General features: G+C 39.7%; 2 protein-coding genes and 1 pseudogene across 3 annotated transcripts; all 3 read right to left on the reverse strand.

Moving 5' to 3' along the window:
- Nucleotides 1-3971: 3971 nt before the first annotated feature.
- LOC115693534 (uncharacterized) lies at nt 3972-4400 on the reverse strand. Its single transcript, XM_030620554.1, has one exon. It carries the CDS (start codon nt 4398-4400, stop codon nt 3972-3974), a length of 429 nt encoding a protein of 142 aa, XP_030476414.1.
- A 2053-nt stretch (nt 4401-6453) lies between these two features.
- On the reverse strand, nt 6454-8128 carry LOC115693533 (lipid phosphate phosphatase 2-like; annotated as a pseudogene).
- Nucleotides 8129-16246: 8118 nt separating this feature from the next.
- On the reverse strand, nt 16247-23131 carry LOC115693516 (lipid phosphate phosphatase 2-like). Of its 2 annotated transcripts, none has more exons than XM_056310229.1 (8): nt 22907-23131; nt 19951-20230; nt 19764-19851; nt 19565-19674; nt 19323-19416; nt 17746-17934; nt 17597-17656; nt 16247-16645 (listed from the first exon to the last, which is right to left on the reverse strand). In XM_056310229.1, the coding sequence occupies exons 2-8, from the start codon at nt 20164-20166 to the stop codon at nt 16440-16442; spliced, it is 963 nt and encodes a 320-aa protein (XP_056166204.1). In that variant the 5' UTR covers nt 20167-20230; nt 22907-23131; the 3' UTR covers nt 16247-16439. The 2 variants fall into 2 exon arrangements, with proteins under 2 accessions (XP_056166204.1, XP_030476399.1); XM_030620539.2 differs by having other exon boundaries at nt 19951-20194; nt 22907-23129.
- Nucleotides 23132-26002: the final 2871 nt, after the last annotated feature.

Raw genomic sequence — 26002 nt, forward strand, 5'->3', positions numbered from 1 at the left:
CTCGGGCGACGGCCGTCGCCACCAAATCTGGCTTGCCGGCGATCACCCAACCTCAAGCGATGGCCATTGGCGCCAAATTTGGCTCGTCGGTGGCCGTAGCCTTTCACTGGCTTCGGTGAAGGGTAACCTTTTTTATAATAAAAAAGAAAATTCCAAAGCCCTTTGCAAAAAAAAAAAAAAAGCCAAACACTACTTTGGCTAAAGTAGCTTCACAAAGAATTTTTTACTAAACACCATTTGTATATAACCAAGGGGCTTTAACCTAAAGGTATTTGCATTTCCTCGAAACTCATTTGCAGAGTTGAACCAAACGGGCCCCTAGTCCGGAACCGGTGACATGTTTTTTTTTTTTTTTTAGGCATGTAGTCTGTAATTTTACAGATAATGCACAAATCATAAACTACTGTGTCCTTTAGGACATCAAGTTCAGCACCCATTATAACGAAGCTGACTCACGAGTGGTATAATAGAGAGAAGAAAAGCTTCGAAGGGACAAAGATAGGCAGGACAAAGATAGGCAGCAGGAGCTCATTTGTGAACGGTGTTGAAGTAGAGATCGGGAGCAAGCGTCCAAGAGACAACAGTTCGAAAATGAGATCTAAACGCAACATCGAAAATAGTATACAAAGAACGCCAAAAAAAAAAAAGACATTGAATAGTTACCTCGAAGAGATGCGTTTGCGATCACAATTGGCCAAAAATAGAGCAAGAGAGTGAGGCAAGAGTCGAGACTCAAGATGAGACCGCAAGAGGGAGGTGTCGAGTGAGAGGGGCGCGAGCAACTCAGGTGAGAGGATGGCTTCTGAGAGTTGAGTGAGAGAGTGATTGAGAGTCGAGCAAGTGTAGGCGTCCAGAGGGATGCGCGCGACTCAAGCGAGAGGGTGGCATCTAAGGGGGCAAATAATAAAATTTCTCTTCCCTGGCCTTATTTCTGGTTAGAAATATTTCCCGGATGAGTTTCTGAGTAAAAGTAGTGTTTAATAACGGCACAAAAATTATGTTCTCCGAATAGAAATTCATTAGATATGTTATTTTTAAATTTCTGTTTCCGACGGCTAACTGGCAGAGGCTGAAGGTCCGCGAGTGGGCGGCAAATGGGGTGGGCGGTGGATGGGGTGGGCGGTCGGTGGACGATGGGCAGGCTGCGGCAGCGGCAGAGTATAGGGCGGGCAGGCGGCGACAGACGGGGCGAGCAACTGGAGGAGGACGGCGGGGGGCGGCGGCAAACGGCCGTCCCTTTATTGCCAACTTTTCCTTGATAATAGTGAAGGGATCACTGTGGTGTGGAGAAGGAGCAGTTTGACGAGCTGACAGTTGGAATCCTCCGAGTGCAAAAAGGCGACGTGGACAGGGCCCTAGCGGTGATCAAATCACATGCCACCCCTTTATCGCCAACTTGCCATTTTCTATTTGGATTGAAAACTCCTGCGAATTGCATTTTGCCCCGCCCCCCTAAACTCTTCGTATATTGGTAAATGGCTCCGCAGTATCTAGGAGTGATCGGTTTTCGAGTAGACCAATACTCCAGAACCAGGAACTGGCCCATCGGATCCTAAAATCGGACTAGACTGGACTAATTGGTCCGGTCCTATTCCTAAATGGGCCAATGGAATCGGTAACATGTTCTAATTTTTGTTTAAAATGTAGTCCATAATTCTTTATAGGTAATTTACAAATCACAAACCATTGTGTCCTTGAGGACATCAAGTTCAACGACCCATATAAAGAAACTGATTCACGAGTGAAAATAATAGAAGAAGAAGGAAAAGTAATACAAACAATCTCTGAACTTTGACTCAGTGTGCAATTTGATCCATGGTCTTTTAATTTATTCAATATAGTCCTTGAACTTTAGCTTAATGTTCAATTTGGTCCTTGAACTTTTAATCTGTTCAATGTGGTCCCTAAACTTTTAGAACATGTTCAATTTAGTCCTCGAACTATTTGAAAATCTTCAATGTAGTCCTTCCATTAATTCAAGTTCAGGGACTACATCGAACATTTTCATATAGTTTAGGGACTAAATTGAATATGTACTAAAAGTCTAGGGACCACGTTGAACATATTAAAAGTTTAGAGACCAAATTAAACATTAAGCTAAAGTTCAGGTATTACATTGAACAAATTAAAAGTTCAGGGACCAAATTACACATTAAACCAAAATTCATGGATTGTTTGTGTCATTTTCCCAAAGAAGAAAAGCTTCGAAGGAACAAAGATAGATAGAACAAAGATAGCTAGCAGGAAAAGAAATGACCCAAATTTATAAAATGATCTCAAATATAAACAGAACAAAGATAGTTAGCAGGAGCCCATTTGTCGATGATGTTGAAGTAGAGATCAGAAGCAAGTATCCAAGAGACAACAGCAACACAATAATCAGTTCGAAGATGAGATCTAGATGCAGCATCAAAAATGGTGTACAAAGAAAGGCAAAAAAAACAAAGCATTGAATATTTACCTCAATAAGATGTGATTGTGATCACAATTGGCCAAAAATAGAGCAAGAGAGAGAGGCGAGAATCGAGACTCAAGATGAGACCGCAAGAGGGAGGCATCTAGCGAGAGGGGCGTGAGTAGCTTAGGCAAGAGGGTGGCGTATGATAGTCGAGCAAGAGAGTGACCGAGAGTCGAGTGAGTGTAGGCATCCAATAAGAGGGATGCGAGCGACTCAAGCAAGAGGGTGGCCTCTGAGAGTCGAGTGAGAGAGTACGCCAAGCGAGAGAGTGCCTGAGAGTCGAGCGAGTGTAAGCGTCGAGAGAGAGGGACAGGAGCGACTTTTTTTTTTTGTCGGTCCTACTCTATCTCTCACTCACGATACACACTCATACTTGCGCCCCACCTTTTGCAGGGCGTGGGCGTCGAAACCCACATCTTAAACTACACGGCTCCACCCCTACCCCGCTTGCGAATGTGGGAATTCGAACTCCCCACCTCCCCCTTCTCAAGTGAGAATTGAGCGAGAGAGTGATTAAGAGTTAAAGTTGAGCAAGCAAGAGGCGGATATAGGATTTGTGGATGGAGGAGGGTCCGGAGGACAGCGATTGTGATAGGAGTTAGGAGGGTTTGCGAAGGATTTTTTTACATATTTGTCGAAAATCAAAAAAAAAAAAAATTGATCCAGTCCTAGTTTGCGGTTCCACATGTGGAACCAAATACGGATAAAAAATTTTAAAATTGAAAATCGGACTGGTGCCATTAGAATAACCGAAACTGGCCGATTCGATCTAGTTCGAGCAGTTCTTTTTACTCACCCATAAAGGTATTTCAATTGGCACCCTCACATTTCAAGACGGATTGGAAGTATGTTGTACTGGTCGACTCCGGCCCCACGTGTCTCCATAGGTCTCGAGGAGACATGTTGAGATCACATAAAACGCATCTTATTTGTGTAATTAGGTCGCACTCATGGAGAATGATCACTTTCATAGCATTTTGTCGTGTTGATCATGCGAAATGCGAACCGTCGAATTGAAGAGATTATGTGCCGACTCTTGTATGAAAAAGCCCATTCTACCGTCAAATCAAAGCAACTCACTATCAACCGTCGGGTGGTGCCACGACAAAATCGCCGTGAAACCAACTGCATTAGGAGAAAGGCCCGAAGAGAACATGATGATTGAGCAAGTGTTGAGTGCACTCGACTCATGTCACGTCAAATCAAATAGCTCTCACGTGGGGTCGATCTTATCCAACGATGCAGGTTACCTTGGCTCACCGGTATCGGGTGTAGCTAAGATTTCTAGCGATGAAAGTCTATCCGATCTAGATATATATTAAGTGGACCTTTTCCACCGGTGAAGCGGCTCGCTAATCACAACATACCGAAGTCACAAATCAACAAATTTGAAACGAAGTATCCCCCATGCTTTTGGGACACACACAAGACGCGTCGAATCAACAAAAAGGGAACACAAAAATATACACGAAACAACAGTCCGAATGAAGAAAGTATCATGATTCCATCCGACTCAAAAGTCCGGCAATTGCCGCGAAGCCGCCAATTTCTTATAGACCTCCATGACGAACCTTCCGTCGACCTCTTCCCCGGTCGAGACCATGGATATCTTCTGGCTCTCCTTGGCGACCTGCTTTCCCCGGAAGATGCCGGCGCTGCTGCTCGACTTGACGACGTTGCACGCGAGGCCGATCATCATTTCGATGTAACCGTTGTGGAACTTGGACAGCAGCTTCACGGGGGAGAGCGAAGCAGCAGCCATCTTCCACTGGAGCTTCGGCACCGTCCGCACCTTCCAGTGACGCTGGCTGCCGCTTCCGCCGAGCCTCATGACCTTCAGCTTGCTTCTTTTGGCAGGGCTACCGGATAGTTTTTGGTACCTTCTTCTCCTCCAGTACCTCTTCAGGCTTTCGTAGTATGCAGTCGGACGAACCATCTCCATCTTGTGTTTATGTGTGGGTGTGTGAGAGAGAGAGAGAGAGAGAGAGATTGGAATGATGAGTGGAGAGGTATGCGAAAAGGGTTTGTATATATAGGAGGTCAGACGCAAATGGGTTTGAACGAAAGCATGCTGATACCAGGCTTCGGCAGTCCAAAGAAGGAACAGTGGAGGAAAGGAGGGAAAGAGACGCGTATCAGAATTTGTTCTGTTGGTCAACATTGGCTGTTTTTTGACCGGCAATTAGGAAAAGCTCGTTATGAATACATTACAACGACGGTCCAGACACTCCATTATCCGCAGGCTCCTGTATGGTAAACGTGTTATATTTTTTTTTACTCAAACTTGAGTTCAAATTACTCATCTTATGCAATCGTTTGAGGGTATATATACATTAATCGGTTTCATCTGTTTCACGAAAAATAAACGATATGAAAAATATCCTTTTAAAAATGATCACTCGAAATAATTAGTCATGTTTAAACATTTTCGAGGACAATAAGATATTTTTGTTCATTCATTCTTGCAAGCGGTAGAAGCAATCGCACCTTATATGTCTAGACATCTGCTCGGTTTGCTTCTAGAAACTTGCCAAACTATCTAAATCGCATCTATATAAAGAGCACATAACTCCCGATAACAAAAAAGCCGCGAGATAATCGAACAAAACCTTATCATAACAGCCAACAGCAAAGAAAGATAACAGCATAGCGATTAAATTATTAAGTGGACCGCACCATTCTTGGTCCTTCTTGATGGTGTGATTGCCTCTAATTCGACTTCATGGAAAGAGCTGAACGCGCGTCCAAACAGAACACCCCTTTTTTGTCAAACTTCTGTCCATTCTTGGAAATTGCCTTATGGGCAAGGCGTAGGGAAAAGGGTTATCTAGATTGGGTTGAGATTGACCAAGTCCGGTCTCAATCTTCTTCAAATTCATTATTGGAGGCTGTGAACTGTTGCGGCTATAGTAACCCCCGAGTGTTTACTTTGTCAACGAAAACATCCCCCCCACAATACGGTCAACCAACTGAGGCCAGTACACCGGTCAGTACTGATGAACTTCTCGAAGGTCCTTACTGTTGTACGGGCGGACGTTTCCCATGCCCGTGGGAGGCAGATGAAGAAAGTCTCGGGGTCGTGTTCTAGATGCGACAGAGCGTGCTTGAATGGATCATGGGAATATGATCGACTGTACTCCAGAAATAACAAAGATGAAAAGCCTGTTTCATGCCACAAAGTGATCCTCTTGTAACATTGATTGATCTCGGCTCGATGTTGTTCTCATGTCGGTATCACATCCTGCTACTAGAGCACATCGAGCTCGTTCTTTTCAAATGTCTGAAGCTGCCAATACAATAATTTTCCGGCATCAAATGCGGAAGATTTTCGGCCATGCTGCGCTCAGTTCCTGCACATCGTTCGGTTAATGCCCACATCGCGTCTTTGTGAGGGTTGTGGCTGGCCTAATTTCAAACAGCTGAGTTTTTCTTTGAGATTGAGCGGTAACCTTTGATTGTGTAAAATACCATATGCACTCTCTCTACCTTCGAAAATTGGATTGTCTCAAATGGCACTCGGTATTTAACTATAACTAGTTCGTCTCCTAAACCTAACAAATTACTGTTAATTTTTCCTAAATCCACACCATCAATAGCCAAAGTAACATTTCACCAGTAGTGTATGGATTGCATATTCTCGTCTTTTAGGATAATTAGCTAAGGCAAGCAGTTTTGCGTTGACTTGCACACCCCATAGTTCAATTATATTCCTTATAGGGTGTAAATGTTTTGACTGCTGGGTACCAAGCTATGCCTTTGCATCTGACTGCTTCATTTTGCACTTATCTTGGCTCCTTGACCGTGTAAATTTATACACTACTGCCAAGATTTGACATTCACCTCCCTCACTTGCATTCCTACAACTAGGCAAGATACGTTGACCCTAAGATGATGCCTTTGTACCGCGAACATTTGATTCAGAAGCTACCAGATTAGAAGACAACCAGAACCTAGCAGCCGAAAATTACACTATGCACTACCAAGCACCCAAAGGAATTAAGTACCACCATTTCCTTTCCGTTTTGTACTTTTCCATATGTACTGATGAAAACTAAAGATTCTACATGTACTTGAAGTTGAAGCCCAAAGTCAGTGCCTCTGATTGCTCTCCGCCCCGTCTAGCATGGGGTTTGAATCCCTAAATGTTGCCACTTGACGTTTCCATTCCATATTGCGAATCAATATACACAGTCTCGAGCTCTGAGTGCTGTACTCTCAGATGGTCTGTGCTTGTCGATGACTGAATGCCATTTCGAGAGTCTGCCAACATCTGAAAGTAAGCATGAGGCCCCCAACCTGCAATTAAACATTGACAATCATGAACATAAGCAGATGTCTCTATACAGTAACATGCATCCTTATAATCTGATGACAATATAAATTAAGCGTAAATCCTGACACTCTGATTGAAACTCCTAATCCTGAGCTGTTGATATAAAGAGGAAGACATGACCAGCAAATGAGGATCAAGGCAGCAGCCAACTTATCTAGGAAAATGATCTATGTTCATAAGTGTATGAGCAGGAGGAGTTAAAATTACAGTTTTGCAGCATTGTAAGCAGAAGACTTCCATTTATGATGATCTAGTCTAGTACGTAAATGAACTGGAAACAATGCTTTCGCGTAAGTCAATCAAACAGACTGTTTATCACAGGAAATCCAATATCATATGTTAAATCAAATTACTGAGATCTACCGACTTCTCGGATAATTGCACAGAAATTGAGACACAAATCAGTAACCAATTATGCCCAAAAGGGCATGTTCATATCCTAAGGTACTAACAGAAAGACAAATGTATTATGCCGCTTGCTAGGCAATACGAAAACAGAAAGAAACAAAAAAAAAACCATAGGTCACTCAAGTGTCCCTATAAGTAGAAAAGCTGGACGCCAATTGCAAAAAGCTTCCATAGGGTTTAAAAGGGAGGCCAATCAAGAAAATGATTTTCATCAGACATCAAATTTACATAAACATGTGTGGCACTTCTTTTGTTTTTTCCTTCTTTTGGTGCGCGGAAAACGAGAATTGTACTTCAAAAGTAATAACACACTAAGACGAGACAAACAAGCTACCACTTTTAATAATGTTATAATTAAATCTTCATGTCATATGCCTTTCCTTTTCCTTAGCATAAGCAAGCAGTACTCGCAGCTTACAGAAAGAAGAGTACATTCCTGTAGGCATCTGTGTTTTTTCCAGTTGCTATCTTCACGAAAGAAAAGGTTATCTACAATAGATTAGACAATTTCAGAAAAGAATAAAGAGAGTACCATGTAGATCATACGGAGGCGGAAAGAACTGCAAGTAACAAAATGAAGCAACGATTGTCCCTGTATGGATTAAAAAGAACGGTCACTTATTTAAGTAGATGGCTGGCACTGCAATAATTAAAAAAAGTTCAATCAAAGTTGGAAAGAAACCTAGAAGAGCCCCAGCAAATGCATCTTGCCAATGATGCCAATGGTTGTCAACTCGAGAAACTCCTACAAGAGCTGCCGAAAGGAACGGGAGGAAAACAATACAAAGCTTCGCAACGTGGCCTCTACGATCGAACGCCCTGATTTTCCCTGACAAATATCACGCAAGAAAACCCAGTCCAGAAAAGCACCTGCCAAACCAGAGCTCCCTCAAAATGAATATTGTGTCGCAAAAAGGAGACAAAATCATTTGCAAAATCAAGTTTGAAACATTGTTAATCTGATTTGAATTGCGTACGTGTCATTTGTTTACCTTATAGTGTAGTGTACTCTAATGATGCATCGATTACGTTTAAAGTCAATCAATCAACAATTCATTTATTACATTTTCCAAATTTCCCTAAAAAATTTGGTAGTTGGTAATTTTTTGAGTATTTTGAAAATTAGATATTTTTCATAACCTGGTCAGCAGATTTAATAGGGTCATCAAAGTTTACTGGTCCTTCTAGATTTTCACTTTCTCTGGATGAGGAGACATACTAGCTCAAAGAGGTACCCAGTTCCCTATTATTGCTGTTAATGTTTGACCAATGATGATTCAAAAAGAATCATGCTCCTAGAAAAGCAGGTCAGCATCTTAAATCAAGTAAACTTTTTCTCATCATACAATGATGGCATCGACCAATCAAATGTAACAAGTAAAACTATTCAGAAACTTGATTCTTCTATGTTGTCCTTGCTTTCATCGTGAAGACTCATAAATAGTGCAATGGCTTGGATAAAATGGCAGCATGCGAATATAGAAACATGCCGGACATCTCTTTAGCCAATTCCATTGTCACAGCCAACGGCATGGATCCTCTCGCTTAGAGCCTCTATTTGCGTTCACTTTAATTTCAAATTTCAAAGAACTATAAAAATTTTAAAAAAAATCAGAATGAACAAAACAATCACAATTTGACTATTTCATTGGGATTTTGTTAAAAAAATGACTCCAGAGCACTTCTTAAGCTATCAAATGAGCACATATTGCAATTTTCAATGCATCAACTACCCTCGTGATATGCACAATCGATGCTCTGAAGATCGAATATTTCGTCATTAAGCATGTTTAACAAATGGCCTTGTTAACAAGACCTTTCAATTATTACTAGACATGCTTAGCTACCATCAAAGTTGGCATTTAATAAAAAAGGCAAAGTAAATACTAATCCATTGTCATTCTATCTTCTAAAGTTTCCGTTATCCATAATCTGATTTAAGATCTTGTTAGGGTACACATTGTTTGGAATCAGGTTGTTTGAGAGTACAAAATTTACCCATGCCAGTCCATGTCATACTGCATATGGACAAATCCAAAGTTTCCTGGCCTTAACTTCAGTCAACAATATATTCAAAAGACACAGATTTCTTTTAGATGCTTACATGAGGTATGCCGGCCGCTTGGAAAACTTTTATATCCTTCTTTGATGACAGCCTTATCTCCGGTACAAATTACATCCCCTATGACAGGTTCAAACACCTGCACAAGGCACAGATCATTTATCCATTCTTTGCATGTTCAAAGATCCTGGCACTATCTAGAAATGACAACATGACAGACAAGTTGAAACATCATTCGCAAAGGAAAGGTGAAAAATTCATAAGTGCAAGCTTTTCTTTAGGTCCTACCCCTTTACCATCAGGAAAACATCGCCAGAAAAAATCTGGTCGAGGTCGGCCAACAGTATCTTTGATTGCATCAGTTATAACTCCAGTCATAAGCTCAGAATATAGAAGACCTGGACAAGTTCACATAGAACAGTTAACTTTGGACATGATATTCATACACGTGCATCTGGTATGAATGTTGTTGGGTTTGGCCCAGGTGTATTAGATGTATCAGAGTCTTGCTTAAACCTATTTAATAATTGAGTCCCATGTATGGCCTCTGCGGTATTTCTTATCTAAATTTGCTTTCATGTGCATCTGATATTGGGTTAGTCTGCAAATTATGGCTAAGTCTGACTGCTTTTTGTTGTTTTGACTCAAGTCCTTACTCCTTTGCCATAGTGGATGGGAATGATTGGAGAGGTGTTCTTCACATATTGTGTTCTACGAGTATAGTATTTCCTTCTAGATTGATTTTCAGGTTTCATTCATCTGTTCTGTTTTGAGCTTATGCTTTTCATGCTTGCTTACTGATTTGATCTGGAGTTGCCATTGTATTGCTGTTTTATTGTAGGCAGGTACTCTTTTCAGCTCCTGTCATTCTTCATCTGAACTTTGTTTGACACATGTTTTGACTATTTACATACTGGAACAGCCCAGCCGGGAACAGTGTTATCCTGCAGAGGGTACTTCAGGTCTGTCATCATCTCCTCTCCGACAAAACGATGAAATGGCTCTATTACGTTCAATATAATATCTATTCCCACAAGAGGAAAGAGGATCAACCAGTCATGCATGTGTAGTCTTGCCACTTTGATTCCATGGGACCTGACTGTGTGACAACCCAACTGGATCTCCGGCATCTTTGACTCTTCGTTAAAAGTGTTTATTGCTGACTATAGATATAAAAAAAAGGGAACTATGAGAGCCTGTCAAATGGATTTAACACGTGCATGCAAATGCTATTAGAACAGAAAAGAGTTTACACAAAGAAAAGCAAAATCAGCAATAGTGACCAGTAATAAACCACAGGGCAATTCAGTATCCACCAAATGAATTGATGAAAATACTGCAAAGTGGTAGGAAAAAAGACGCAAAGCATCAATAAAAGTCAGGATCCTAAAGTTTAAACAAAATTGAAAGTGAAGCATCATCTCAATACATAGTGAGATTACACAAAGACATCACACTACCATGACAAACAAATCTCTACATTACTAGACAACCTTCCTTCTTTTCAATGCACAACTTCCTCCATCGCCATGAATAGACAACTTGGATTTATTGCCATTGAAAATCAAGGTTCTGAAGATAAGTACTTAAGTTTCAAATCCCATCTCTGTACAAACCATCTTGAAGAATGACAGGAGCTGAAAAGAGTACCTGCCTACAATAAAACAGCAATACAATGGCAACTCCAGATCAAATCAGTAAGCAAGCATGAAAAGCATAAGCTCAAAACAGAACAGATGAATGAAACCTGAAAATCAATCTAGAAGGAAATACTATACTCGTAGAACACAATATGTGAAGAACACCTCTCCAATCATTCCCATCCACTATGGCAAAGGAGTAAGGACTTGAGTCAAAACAACAAAAAGCAGTCAGACTTAACCATAATTTGCAGACTAACCCAATATCAGATGCACATGAAAGCAAATTTAGATAAGAAATACCGCAGAGGCCATACATGGGACTCAATTATTAAATAGATTTAAGCAAGACTCTGATACATCTAATACACCTGGGCCAAACCCAACAACATTCATACCAGACATGACACCAATGATGATGTTTCCCAAAGCGCTAGGCTAAACACACAGGCAACTGGCAAAGGACATGTCAAGTTTAACTTCTTCTGGAAGATAAAAGCAAGACTAGACATGTCTTCAAAGCAGACAATAGCAGTGATTTTAGCCAGCGCTTTAGAAATTTCTCCAAGTAGGTCAGCCGCTTTACTAATATTACCAGCCAAAGAAATTGGCAAGAGAACTCGTCATAACTTTAAATAGAGAGTAAAAATTCTAACAAGAGCACTCCTACCAGCCTCATGTGGGTCAAGATCTACAAGGAAACTCCAAAAGCTAAAAAAAAAAATAGACAGGGCCACAAGTCACGATGCTTAAATAAATGCTCGTGATTTTCACAAACAAGCCCTAAAAGAAGATAACAGCGGTTGGAGCATGTACGACCGGATCATACAAAAAGAAAAAAATTATTATTTTTACGTGCCTATAATCTGCATAAGCTTAGCAAAAAAGAACAGAAAAACCAATGTCCACAGTTTCCAGGGTGAACATAGAGCTGCATCCATATAATGCATTTCCACAACTACAGGGAAATTCTGCGCCGGCACATATAGAAGGACGCACATGCAGCACCAATCTCCAGAAGAGCAAAACAATCATTCTATTCGTTCCTGAAAAGAAAAATGCATTGATAGGATACACATTTTACAGTCATCAAGCCGATGCATCGATTTCTAACAGCTTTGTTTGTTCTCAAATCTAACTAAAAGCCTACTAGATAATCTTTCACAACAAGGAAAGAAAAAACATCATCTTCATGTGCTGGAAAAAAAATGACTTCAGTTACTCCTCCTCCACTTCAATTTCAACGAGACAATACCAAACGCAATACTCAAACACTCCACTAAACCGAGCCAACCCCACAATATCCACTCCTCACGTTGGTACTCGGCATCCTCCTCCCGGCAAATGGAACGGGAAACTCAGCGCGACGAGCACAGAACATCAGCCGAACGAAAACACAACCCACATGAGTAACGCGTGCTGTATCGAAACGCTCGACATCGACCCTTTCACGCTCAAATGTTAAACCCCGGAAGACCAAGAGCCGTTACGAACAAAAGCGCGCGTGATTTTTCAGAACAGACAAAAACCTGAAGGGAGGACGCGAGCGAAGCAGAACGAGTGCCTGAACCTCGGAGACGTTGCTCAGAGGAGGAGGAGGAGCGGCAGCGCGTGAGCTTGGGATTCGGAAGAGCTCGCCGGAGATCCCCGAAAGGAAAGAAACTACACAGAGGCGAGGACGAGGCTCGCGCCAAGACGCCATTTTTTCAAACAGAGGAAAGCTCCCCTGCCAAAAGGAAGAAGACAAAAACGGCAGTAAATCTAAGGTTGCTTTTCTCGCCGTTTCTTACCATATGGAGCAGGCACAAACTCAAAAATATGTCTCTCTGGGTTGTGTCGTTTTAGAGTTAGAGCTGGTTTTAGTTGGAAAAAGGAAAGTGAAAATGAAATAGCAGGGTGATTGTTTTGTGACAGATTCCCTGTCCCTTTAAAGCTAAAAACTCAATCAAGGCAGGCATGTGTTGATCGGTACTCTTATCTATTTTCATTGTCATGGTTACTGTGTGATAAAATCGGCAAACTGCTTGTCTTTTGAGTGGAACATATATCAAGTTAATCTCGGACAAAGCAAAAACCCACATAGCCATGCAGCCTGTGACAATTGGCCGAGTTAGCTTGTACTTGATCCGTTTTATATCACATAAACCCGTTGTCGGCAACATGTAGTGTCTCAATTTATTACAAGTAAAGTACAAGGATAAACATAATTTCTCGATTGGGTTGTATCTTTTTTCTGCATCATTCAATATTCTACTAAGGTAATTCACCCCATGCTTTTTGCCTTCATTGTTCTCCTGTATTAGCATGCTTTCCAATAGTTGTATGGATCGCCGATACATATAGTTTTAACAACATACCTGCTTTATGCGGTATCAAAACTGGAGGATTAGACAAATATTCTTTTATACGATCGATGGCATTTCGGTGCTTTTTATCCCAAACAAAATCCTCTTGATTTTTTAGCTTAAGTAAAGGAGATAAAGCTTCAATTTTGCCAGACAAATTAGCAATAAATCACCGTAGAAGTTCACTTTATCTATAATCATTTGCAGCTGGTTCTTATTCGTCGGTGGCGGTAAATCTAGAATAGCCTTAACTTTATTTTTATCTTTTTCGATTCCTCTTTAATTAACTAGGAATCCTAGAAAATTACCGGCCCTAACTCCAAAGGCGCATTTCAATAGATTCATTTTCAATTTAAACTTATGCATCCTGATAAAAGCCTACTTGAGATAGTTAAGATGACTTACCTAGTCTGATTGGACAATGACATCACCGATGTAGACTTCTATGATATCCCTAATCATGCCATGGAAGATAAAATTCATCACCCTCTAGTATGTTGCTCTAACATTCTTTAGACCAAACGGCATCACCAACCATTCAAACATACCGATGGCTCCTTGACATCTAAGTGCGGTTTTGTGCATGTCCTCTTCCGCTATGAATATTTGATTGTACCCCGAATGGCCATTCATTAGAAACATAATCTCATACTTGATACCAAATCGATCAGCATGTTTGCCATCGACATTCGATATTCATCCTTAGGAGTTGCAGCATTCAGATCTCTGAAGTCAAGACATACTTTCAACTTCTCATTTTTCTTTTTCACGGGCACTGTATTGGAAAATCAATCCACGTACCATGTAGTTTTGAAGAACCCTATTGCCAATAGTCGTTCAATTTCCTCTTTGACCTTCAAGATCACTTCAAAGGCAAAGCTCCTATGAGGTTGCTTATGTGGAAATCCTTTTTTTATTGGCAGCCTATGTTCTACCACGTTTCTTCCTAATCTTGGCATCTCATGATAATCCCAGGCAAATTATTATTTGTATTTCTTCAGCAATTCCACCAACTGTGTCTGGAAGTCATCGTCCAATAGCGCACTAACATAAATTGGCCGACGATATTGTTCATCATCGATGTCAACTTCACTTAAAGGGTCTTGAGCTTCCATTACTTTGTCATCTTCTTTCAGTGGAGATTCCTCGAAATCTACTATACAGTCAGCGACGTTAATAAATTGCTCGGTTTGTTCAACTGAGGTCTTCCAAAAACATATGGTTCTCCATAGACAACTTTGTCTAGTTGCCCGGCCATCTTATCTTTGGGGATCCAATCAACTTTCCTTTGTCAAAGCGGCAGAAAGTCAGGTGTCTGGGGTCGACCCTCAGGGGTTCTATGACACATGAATTATCAATGATTGTTCTATTAGCACGACTGTTCACTCGGAGAGCATGTTCCCAGGTCACATATGCATTGAGGTTAGTTTTGACATACTCGACCTTGTCGCCTTTCCAAAAGGCTAACATTTCGTGCAAGGTAGACGGGCATCGGTTACCATGGATCCAGTCTCTTCCTAGTAGCAAATTGTATGATCCATCAGCCTCGGCGACAGAGGAAGAAGTTTTTGAAGTCTTTGACCCAATGGTTAAGTCGTTGACGAACACTACTTTGACTTCACTTATCTCTCTTGGGACCTTTTTCTCAAGTTTCTTGAAGATTTTGTACGGAATGAGGTTCAGAGTAGATCCTCCATCAACCAAAACTCTAGACACATGTTTGCCATTAATTTTAGCCGACATATTAAGGACTTTGAGATGCGTGAACTGGAAATTTTTCATACTCTATTATGTCCTCGTCGGTGAATTCGAACTCAGCCCTTTTCTCCTCGTCAGTAATTGAATCTTTATCTTCCGCCATTCTTATCGACGCTATTTTGAACTCTGAAGGTAGTTTAGCTTGGATGGTACATGAACTTGGTAGGGATACTGACCTCGAAAGAGTCGTTGGTCTCAGCTCAGACTTTTTCACCTTTGGAAATTATGATTTTTTTTGACTCCTCATTTGCCTAAACTGATTCTTTAGGCTTTCTTTTGCAAACCAAGTTCCTGGCTCTAAATTTTCTTAGACTTATAAGTTGCTATGAGAGTTGGACTAACCTGGCTAATCTGAACTATGTTGACTTGTTGAAATTCAAACATCTTCTTCCTCTGTATTCTTCTCTTCCGGGTCCTGGACATATTGCCTCCGGCCCTTGTATTTCTCCTGATCCGAACCATTGCCCCTTTGAGAATATGGTCTACTGTACACAAGAAATATCATAGATGAAAAGTCTGTTTCATACGACAAGGTGATCCTCTTATAACATTTATTAACCTCGACTCGACATTGTTCTCAAGTCAGTATTGTATCTTGTTACTAGAGCACATTGGGATTGTTCTTTTCCAATGTCTGAAGTTGCTGATACAACAATTTCCGGCGTAAAATGTTGAAGATTTTCGGCCTTGCTACACTCATTTCCTGCACATCATTCGGTCAAATTCCCACGTTGCGTCTTTGCAAGGGTTAGCTGGCCTAATTTCTAACAGCTGAGTTTTTCTTTGAGATTGAGCAGTAATCTTGATTGTGTTAAATACCAGATGCACTCTCTCTACCTTATGAAAATTTAATTGTCTCAAATGGCACTCAGTAGTTATATCTGGTTTTTCACCTAAACCTAACAAATTACCGTTAATTCTTCCTAAATCCTCACCATCAATAGCTAAATTAGCATTTCACCAGTACCGGATGGATTGCATATACTTGTCTTTTAGGTTATCAAATTAAAGCAAGCAGTTTCCCGTTGACTTGTACACACGATAGTTCACTTATATTCTATATAGGGTGTAAATGTTTTGACTGTTGGGTAGCAAGCTATGCATTTGCATTTGACTGCTTCATTTTGCTCTTATCTTGGCTCCTTGACCATGTACTTTATACTACTGCCAAGTTTTGACATTCACCTCCCTCATTTGCATTCCTACAACTGGGTAAGATACGTTGACCCCAAGATGATGCCATTGCACTACAAACATTTGATTCAGAAGCTACCAGATTAGAAAACAACCAGAACCTAGCAGCCCAAAATTACACTATGCACAACCAAACGTCCAAAGGAATAAGAGAACCACCATTTCCTTTTTGTTTTGTACTCTTCCACGTGTACTGATGAAAACTAAAGATTCTACATGTACTCGAAGTCGAAGCCCAAAGTCAGTGCCTCCAGTTGCTCTCCACCCCGTCTAGTATGGGGCTCGTATCCCTGACGTTGCCACTTGATGTTTCCATTCCACGTTGAGAATCAATGTACACGCTCTCAAGCTCTGAGTGCTGTACTCTCAGATGGTTTGTGCTTGTCGATGATTGAAGGCCATTCCGCGATTCTGCCAACATCTGAAAGTAAGCATGAGGCCCCCAACCTGCGGTTAAACATAGACAATCATGAACATCAGCAGATGTCTCTCTACAGTAACATGCACCATTATAATTTGAGAACAACATGAATTCAGAGCAATGCCTGACACTCCAATTGCAACTCCTTATTCTGCACCGTGATTTAAAGAGGAAGATGTGACTAGCAGCCAACTAATCTTGGAAGATGGTCTATGTTCATAAATTTATGAGCATAAGGAATTAAACCTACGTTTTGCAGCATCGTAATTTATCGTGATTTAGTCTAGTACAAAAATGAACTGGAAACGATGTTTTCACGTGATTCAGTTAAACTGACTGTTTATCACAAGAAATCCAAAATCGTATATTAAATCAAATTACTCAGATCTACTAAGTTCTCAGATAATATGCACAGAAATTGAGATACAAATCAGTAACCAATTATGCTCACAAGGGCACGTTCATGTCCTAAGATACTAACAGAAAGACAAATGTATTATGCTGCTAGCTAGGCAAGACGAAAATTGGGAAAAAAAAGCCATAGGTCACTCAAGTGTATTGCGCACGGAGTGTTCATGAAAGTAGAAAGCTGGATGCGAATTCTAAAAAGAATTGAATAGGGTTTGAAATGGAGGCCAATCGAGAAAATGATTTTCATTGGACATTAAATGTACATAAACATGTATGGCACTTCTTTTGTTTTTTCCTTCTTTTGTGCACAGAAAATGAGAATTGTACTTCAAAAGTAATAACACGCTAAGAAGAAACAAAATATGCTACCACTTTTAATAATGTCTAATAAAATATCCATGTCATATGCCTTTCATTTTCCTTAGCATAAGCAAACAGTACTCATAGCTTACAAAAAGCAGAGTACATTCCTGTTGGCTTCTGTGTGTTTTCCAGTGGCTATTTTCTTGAGAGATTAGGTTATTTAGAAAACATAAGACTACTTCAGAAAAGAGTAAAGAGAGTACCATCTACATCATACGGAGGCGGAAAGAACTGCAAGTAACAAAATGAAGCAATGACTGTCCCTGTTTGGATTAAAAAGAATGGTCATTTATTTAAGGAGACGATTGGTACAGCAACAACCAAAAAAATTCAATCAAAGTTGAAAGGAGACCTAGAAGAGCCCCAGCAAATACATCTTGCCAATGATGCCAATAGTCGTCAACTCGAGAAACTCCTACAAGAGCTGCTGAAAGTAACGGGAGAAAGACAATACAAAGCTTCGCAACATGGCCTCTATGATCAAACACCCTGATTTTCCCTGACAAATACCACGCAAGAAAACCCAGTCCAGCAAAGCACCCTGCCACACCAGTGCTCCCTCAAAATAAATATCGTGTCGCAAAAAGGTGGTAAAATCATTCGCAAAATTAAATTAGTAACATTGTTAATATAATTTAATTCGTGAATGTGTCGGTTATTTACCTAATAGAGTATTGTACTTTAATGACACATCAATAATGTCTACAGTCAATTACTCAACATGCAGGCAAAAAGTATTCATTTATTTATTTTGCCAATGTTATACTTGGTAGTTGGTAGTTTTTGAGTATTTTAAAATTTTAATAATTTTGAAACCTGGTCAGCAGATTTAGTAAGGTCATTAGAGTTTACTGGTCCTTCTAGTTTTTGACTTTCTCTGGATGAGACATATACTAGCTGAAAGATGTATCCAGTTCCCTATCACTACAGTTCAATGTTAGAGCACTGACGATTCAATAAGAATGTTGCTCCTAGAAAAGCAGGTCAGCATCATGAATCAAGTAAACTTTTTCTCATCATACAATGACGGCACCAACTAATCAAATGTAAGAAGTGAAACTATCAAAAACTTGATTCTTATTTGTTGTCCTTGTCTTCGTCGTGATTATCCATAAATACTGCAATGGCTTAAATTAACTGGCAGCAGGAGAATAGAAACCTACCAGACATCTTTTAAGCCAATTCCAGTGTCACAGCCAACGGCATGGATCGCCTTGAGAACTCTCACTAAGCCTCTATTTGCATATAACTTTTATTTTCAAAATTTCAAAGCATTATAAAATCTAAAAAAGAAATCCGAATGAACAAAAATGATCACAAATTGACTATTTCATTAAGATTTTGTTAAAAAATTACCCCAAAGCACTTCTTAGGCAATCAAATGAGCATTTACTGCAATTTCCAATGCACTATCTGCCCTCATGATATGCATGATCGATGCTCTGAGATTCGAATATTTGGTTATTAAGCATGTTTAACAAGTGCTCTTGTTAACAAGACATTTCAATCATTACTGGACATGCTTACCTGATATCAAATTTGGCATAACTTAGATTCAAAATTGAATAACACAGTAAAAAAGAACCGAACCAACTTAAAAAACAGTAATTCCACCCTTTACCGGAGTCACTGAAGAAACAATTATCTCCATAAAACCTGGACCTAGAGTTGGGAAAAACTATAAAAGGCGCAAAGTATTTACTATTCCATTGTCATTCTATCTTCTTGAGTTTCCATCATCCATAATCTGATTTAAGATCTTGTTAGGTTTCACATTGCTTGAAATCAGGTTCTTCGGGAGTACAAAATCGACCCATGCCAGTTCATGCTGTACTGCATATAGACAAATCTAATGTTTTCTGGCCTTCTGTAAACTTCAGTCAACAAACAGTATATTCAAAAAAACAAAGATTTCTTTTAGATGCTTACATGAGGTATGCCCACTTGGAAAACTTTTATATCCTTCTTTGATGACAGCCTTGTCTCCGGTACAAATTACATCCCGTGTGACAGTTTCAAACACCTGCACGTGGCACAGATCGTTTTACATTCTTTGCATGTTCAAAGAGCCTAGCACTATCAAGAAATGAAAACAGGACAGACAAGTTGAAACATCATTCCCAAAGGAAAGGTGAAAAATTCATAAGCGCAAGCCTTTCTGTAGGTCCTACCCCTTTACCATCAGGAAAACAACGCCAGAAAAAATCTGGTCGAGGTCGGCCAACAGCATCTTTGATTGCATCAGTTATAACTCCAGTGATAAGCACAGAATATAGAAGACCTGGACAAATTCACTTAAAACAGTTATCTTTGCACATGATATTCATACATATGGATTAGCACGAAGTCACATAGATTAAGAGGATTTACCCAATAAGGCATGGTGCAGGTCATAAACATCCTTTCTGATGAAGTAGTAGATGAGAATTACAGCAAACGGCAGCAATATCGCAATAATCTGTGATAAAATGTCATAGCTTAACTCAAAATATAAATAAATAACTAACTTTTACTTCATGCGAATTTTGTTTGACACATGTTTTGACTATAGACATACCGGAACAGCCCAGATGGGAACAGTATTATCTTGCAGAGGGTACCTCAGGTCTATCATCATCTCCTCTCCGACAAATCGATGAAATGGCTCTATGACGTTCAATATAATCTCTATTACCACAAGAAGAAAGAGGATCAACCAGTCATGCATGTGTACTCTTGCCACTTTGATTCCATGGGACCTGACTGTGTGACAACCCAATTGGATCTCCGGCATCTTCAACTCTAAGTCAAAATGTTTATTGCTGACAATAGATATAAAGAAAAGGAACTATGAGAGCCTGTCAAAGGGATTTAACACGTGCATGCAAATGCTCAGTAAAACAGAAAGGAGTTTACACAAGAGAGAAGCAAAATCAGCAATAGTGACTAGTAACAACCACAAGGCAATTCAGTATTCAAATGAATTGATGAAAATACTGTACAGTGGTGGAAAAAAGAAGAAGCAAAGCATCAATAAAAGTCAGTATCCTAAATTTAAAAAAATAAGTTGAAAGTGATACATCGTATCAATACATAGTAAGACTATACAACGACATCACACCACTGTGACTAAAGGTGTCAAAATGGGTTGAAGGCCCATTTTTTAACCCATATATGATGAGTTGGGTCATACAAGGGTTAACCTACAATTAGGAAACGTGTGGGTTTTTTTAATGGGTCATATATGGGTTAACCGACATGCAGTCCTCTCTTGAAGCTCGCTCGCTCCTCCCTTCACGCTCGCTCACTCCTCATTTTCATTTTCGGTGAGAGTTCGTCTAACAGCGATTCTTCTAAGTTCTTGAAAATGTCTTACAATGACATCTGGCACTATTTTACTTTATTGTGCTGAAAATATAGAATATAATATTACAACAATATTTTTCCTTGTTTGAAAGTGCTTAACCGGCATCCGCAGAATATAATATTCATTAAATACAATGATATCTAGCTCTATTTCACTTTAAGTTCACGTATTCTACTTTATTTATTAACTTTTTTTATTTTTATTGAGTGAATCTACTTTTTTTAATATGATATGAAATTTCTATCCAAGTATTATATATACATGAAGAGCTTAAAGTGGGTTCGATAGGTGGGTATGGGTTTTCATAAGTTGGATTAAATATAAGCGTGTTTTAATAGCATGAGTCAGGTCGGATATAGGTCGGTTCGGATATGGGTCAATGAATTTGAATTGCATATATATGGGTCAAAACGGGTTAAATAGGTCAATTTGGATAGGACCATTTTCAAACCAACCCAAACCCAAACCCAAACCCGACCCGACCCATTTGACAGCCCTAAACAGTGACAAAGAAATTCCTAAATTACCAGACAACCTTCCTTTTTTTTATGTACAACCTCCTTTATCACCATGATTAGAAAACTCGGATTTATTGAGTTGAAGTTGAAGATTCGTATTGATATAGGTTTTGTAAAAAGATAAGGACTTCAAGTTTCAAATCTCATCTGTCTATATGAACCATCTTGAAGAATGACAAAAGCTCAAAAGAGTACCTGCCTTCAATAAAACAGCGACACAATGGCAATTCCAGATGTAATCAGTAAGCGCACATGAAAAGTATAAGCTCAAAACAGAACAGATGAACCAAACTTGACAATGAATCTAGAAGGAAAAACTACACTCGTATAGCACATATTATGAGAGAAAAATCTCTCCGATCATTCCCATCCACTACGGCAAAGGAGTAAGGACTCGAGTCAAAAAAAAAAAAAGCATTAAGACTTAGCCATAATTTGCAGACTAACCCAAAATCAGATGCACATGAAAGCAAAGGAGGATTCAATTATTAAATAGGTTCAAGCAACACTCTAATACTGGGCCAAACCCAACATCATGCATACCAGACATGATACCAATGATGATGTTTCCCAAAGCACTAGGCTAAACACAAAGGTGACAGTCAAAGAACATGTCAAGTTTAACTTCTTCAAGAAGATAAAAGCAAGACCAGACACATCATCAAAGCAGACAATAGCAGTAACTGGCCATCGGTTTAGAAATTTCTCCAGGTAGCTCAGCCGCTTTACTAATATTACCAGCATATATAATTGGCAAAGAAACTCGTCATAACTTTGAATAGAAAATAAAAATTCAAACAAGAGCACTGCTACCAGCCTCATGTGGGTCGAGATCTACAAGGAAACTCCAACAGTTAATTTAAAAAAAGGAAAATAGAAAAAAGATAGACAGGGCCACAAGTCACAATGCTTGAATTAATGCTCAAGATTTTCGCAAATTAGCCCTAAAAGAAGATTACAGCGGGTGGAGCATATATATGCTAAGATTGGATCGGATCTTACAAAACGGAAAATTTATCATTCTTTCGTGCCTATAATCTGCACAAGCGAAGAACAAATAGAACAAAACAACCAATCTCTACAATTTCCAGGGTGACCATAGAGAGCTGCATTCATAAAATGTATTGCCACAACTAAAGGGAATTCTGCACCGGCGCAGGTAAAAAGACGCACATGCAGTACCAATCTCCAGCAAAGTAAAACAATCTAAAGAAAAATGCATTGACAGGATACACATTTCACAGTCATCAAGCTGACCATTCCTAACAGCTTGGTATCTTCTCTAATCTAACCAAAAGCCAACTACATAATCTTTCACTGAAAAAAAGAAAACATTATCTTCATCCGCTGGAAAAACAAAGAATCACTTCACTCACTCCTCCCACACTCCATTTTAAACGAGACAAATACCAAACGCCTACACTCGAACTCCCACTAAACCGAGCCAACCCCACAACATCCTCTCCTCACGTCAACACTCCGACCATCCTTTCCCCGGCCAAACGGAACGCGAAACCCAGAGTCACGACCACAGAACTTCAGCCAAACGCAAAACACAACACGCACCGCAGCGAAACGCTCGGAAAAAACGACAGATTCGCATTCAACATTCAAATTCAAAACCACCCCGGAAGAACAAGAGCCGTTACCAACAAAAAGCACGCGACTTTCCAGGGTGGGAGGAGGAGGGGGAGAGCTCGCCGGATTCCCCAGGAAGGAACAGCTCAGAAACGCGTGGTTCCGGCGCACAGAGGCATCGTATTCCAAAAAGGGAAGCCACCCACGAAAGAGAAAGACAAGAACGGCACTGTTCAAAAATATCAAAGCGGGTTGCTTTTCTCGCCGTCTTCACTCCTCGGAGCAGGCAGGCAGGCAGGCAGGCAGGCAGACACAAATTCAAAAAAAAAACCTCTCTGTCTCTCTCTCTCTCTCTCTCTCTCTCTCTCTCTCTCTACTGGTCGGGTGGTTATCCGCGGTGGTTTTCAAATCAGAGCTGCTGCTCCTGGTCGGGTGGTGGTTTTGGTTTTATGAACAAAAAAGGAAAGTGAAAGATGGCAAAGCAGGCCGATAATGGCAGGGGGCGATAATGCGTGCCGATATTTTCTGTCCCTTAACGTATAAATTCATATGATATTCCCGGCCCCACAAATACAAATCCCAGTAGATTTTGCGTCTTTTGCATTTAATATCTACGATTTATTCAGCATCTTTTTTTTTTTTTATCGTAGCTTGGGATTTAATTTTCGATGAATTCGCATAGGGAAGGGATATGAATACCGCGAGCTATGGTGATGCATGATTTCTTACGCGGATTTAAACAAGATCATCCCGATCGTGCCAAAGTTATGTATGTTCACCCATAAAACGAAATATTCGGGTACAACCCAATTGACTTCGTTTTCTTTTGCTTTATGTTATGCGCAACCCTTTTTTTTTCTCTTTAGAAGAATAGTTGTGCAATTAAAATCGTCGATGGGTGTCTCATTTCATATATATATTTTCATTTGGATCTCTAAGAAATTACTTTTTCCTTTTTGGTCGAGATCCCTAAGAAATAACTTAGTTCGTTATATTGTCTCAAGTTACACAAGAAAGTATACAAAGCTATGACCTTTATAGATATAATTTTAGCTTAATAACAAGTGTGAATGAAATATGCTTATAAAAAATGATTCTGCACAGTGAAGTGCGGGGATGTTGTTGGTAATAAAAAAGATTCGGCACAGCGGGGGTTTCCTTGGGGCCCATTTTTCGTTACTTTACTCCCGCTCACTTTTATCTTCTTCTTTTTTTAATGTTATATTCTCTCTTTTTTTCCTCATTTTCAATCACTAAATTTGTCTCTTGGCCTAAAAATAAATATATCTATTTACCTATTCTATATAGGAGATTTTTAGAAGGACATATCACACGTGTCACTTCCTCCTTCCTTTTTCTCCCTTGTAAAATTTCATTACCATGAATTTATATCAACTTTCAAATTTTTTTCCCTTTATTTCTTCTCCTTCTTTTTGTAACTATTTAACTTATCAAAGTTCTTTTCTTTTCTTTTCTCTTTCAAGTTATATTATATAATTCCTTTTCTTAAATCAAATGTTTTGCCTATTCACTCAATTATTCCACAGAGGAACGTGCCCTACGCAAACTCGCCCATAAAATCCCACGTAAGATGTAATTTGCATGTACTTCTCAATGGACAACGATAAATATCGGGAAAAATACACAAAATGTGCTAAATATATTAAACTTGTGCCAACTCAATCATAAATATTTCAATTATAACAATTGAATCCTAAACATTTTCGTATTTTGTCAATTGAGTCTATTCGGCCACTTTTGGCCGGAAATCATAGACGTGGAGGTCAAATGTCTTACGTGGCACAACCGATGCTGACACGGACATCTTTAATAAAATTTTGATTTGTTTATATTTTTTTTTATTTTTTCTTTTCTTTACTCTTTCTTTATTTGGCTAAGGGCCGGCAAGGGCATCACGGCCCTCACGCGATGCCCTCATTGTGGCTAGGGAGGGCCGTGACGTCCTCACTGCCCAAAGTGAGGGCGCGGCCCCTCACGTAAGTCTAGCAAGGATTGCAATGCCCTCGCTAGATCTGGGCTGGGCAAGGGTGCTGCAGCCCTCGCCAACCCCAGTCAAGAGCTTTGGGGCCCTTGCCCCGATCTGACGAAGGTTGACCGGTGGCCCTTGACGATCCTCAACTAAAAAAAAGAGAGTAAAGAATAGAAAAGGAAAAAAAATCATTAAAAATTTAAAAAGTTATTAAAAATGTTCACGTCGGCACCGACCATATTATAGGACGGCTAGCAGCTATGTCGATAATCGGCCAAAATTGATCAGATGGACTCAGTTAGTATCAAGTGAAAAAGTTGACACAATTAAAAAAAATTAAAATTAAATTGACATAAATACAATATATTTATAACTTTTTTTATACTTTTTTCATATATATCGGTGTCAAAATCACAGCATGCGTCCAATTAAGAAGTAGCTCATTAATAAGAACTGCACTCATGGCCGTCCAGAGATAGATATTAGCTTTTATTATAAAGTAAGGTTGATAGAAGTCATTTTCGACAGCCCACTCATGTCATTGACCCTCGCCGTGGCATTCAAGTATCATCAGATCTCTTTCTTAAATTGAATCTGTGTGCTGCCAATTCCAGGTGTTTGCAGATTCATTAGTTAATCTTCGATTAATCCAGTCGTGGTACTAAGACTGCCGAACAGGCGTCGATTCTGTCTTTGAGCTGTCGATGAACGCGAGGCATCGGTCTAATATACGATGAGGAGACCGGACAAAAGTTTGTCCTAGGAGCGACTCCCAATGCTTCGCGACTAAGAGAGCTTTTTACTCGGCCGCATCGAAGTGATCTATTTGAATTCCATTGTGAAGAACAAGAAAGGGATTCATCTGCTCAGGATGCCAAGGAAGCACTGTGCATCGAAGAGAAGAAAAATGGTACAAATGATTCATGAATTTTGTCTCGATATACAATATGATTCCTGAACTTTTGATTTATTCATCGTGGTATCTAAACTTTAATCTAATGTGCAATGTCGTTCATAAATTTTAAATCGTTTGATGTGATCCCTAAACTTCTAATACATGTTCAATCTAATCCATGAACTATATGAAAATATTCGATATTGTCCATGAAGTTGAATTAATAGAAGAGTATCATTGAATATTTTCATATAATTTATGGACTAAATTAAGCATGTACCA

Source organism: Syzygium oleosum, unplaced genomic scaffold, assembly GCF_021117445.2.
Source record: "Syzygium oleosum isolate NSW1041296 unplaced genomic scaffold, Sole_v2.1 Sole_v2.03, whole genome shotgun sequence".
Taxonomy (NCBI): domain Eukaryota; kingdom Viridiplantae; phylum Streptophyta; class Magnoliopsida; order Myrtales; family Myrtaceae; genus Syzygium; species Syzygium oleosum.

Coding starts and splice junctions, on each gene's coding strand:
- LOC115693534 (XM_030620554.1), bottom strand. CDS start 4,400: ATGGAGATGGTTCGTCCGACTGCATACTACGAAAGCCTGAAGAGGTAC.
- LOC115693516 (XM_056310229.1), bottom strand. CDS start 20,166: ATGCCGGAGATCCAATTGGGTTGTCACACAGTCAGGTCCCATGGAATC. Junction 19,852..19,950: donor TTCCCATCTGGGCTGTTCCG/GTATGTCTATAG, acceptor ATTTTATCACAG/ATTATTGCGATATTGCTGCC. Junction 16,646..17,596: donor GCCTCCGTATGATGTAGATG/GTACTCTCTTTA, acceptor GTTTAACCGCAG/GTTGGGGGCCTCATGCTTAC.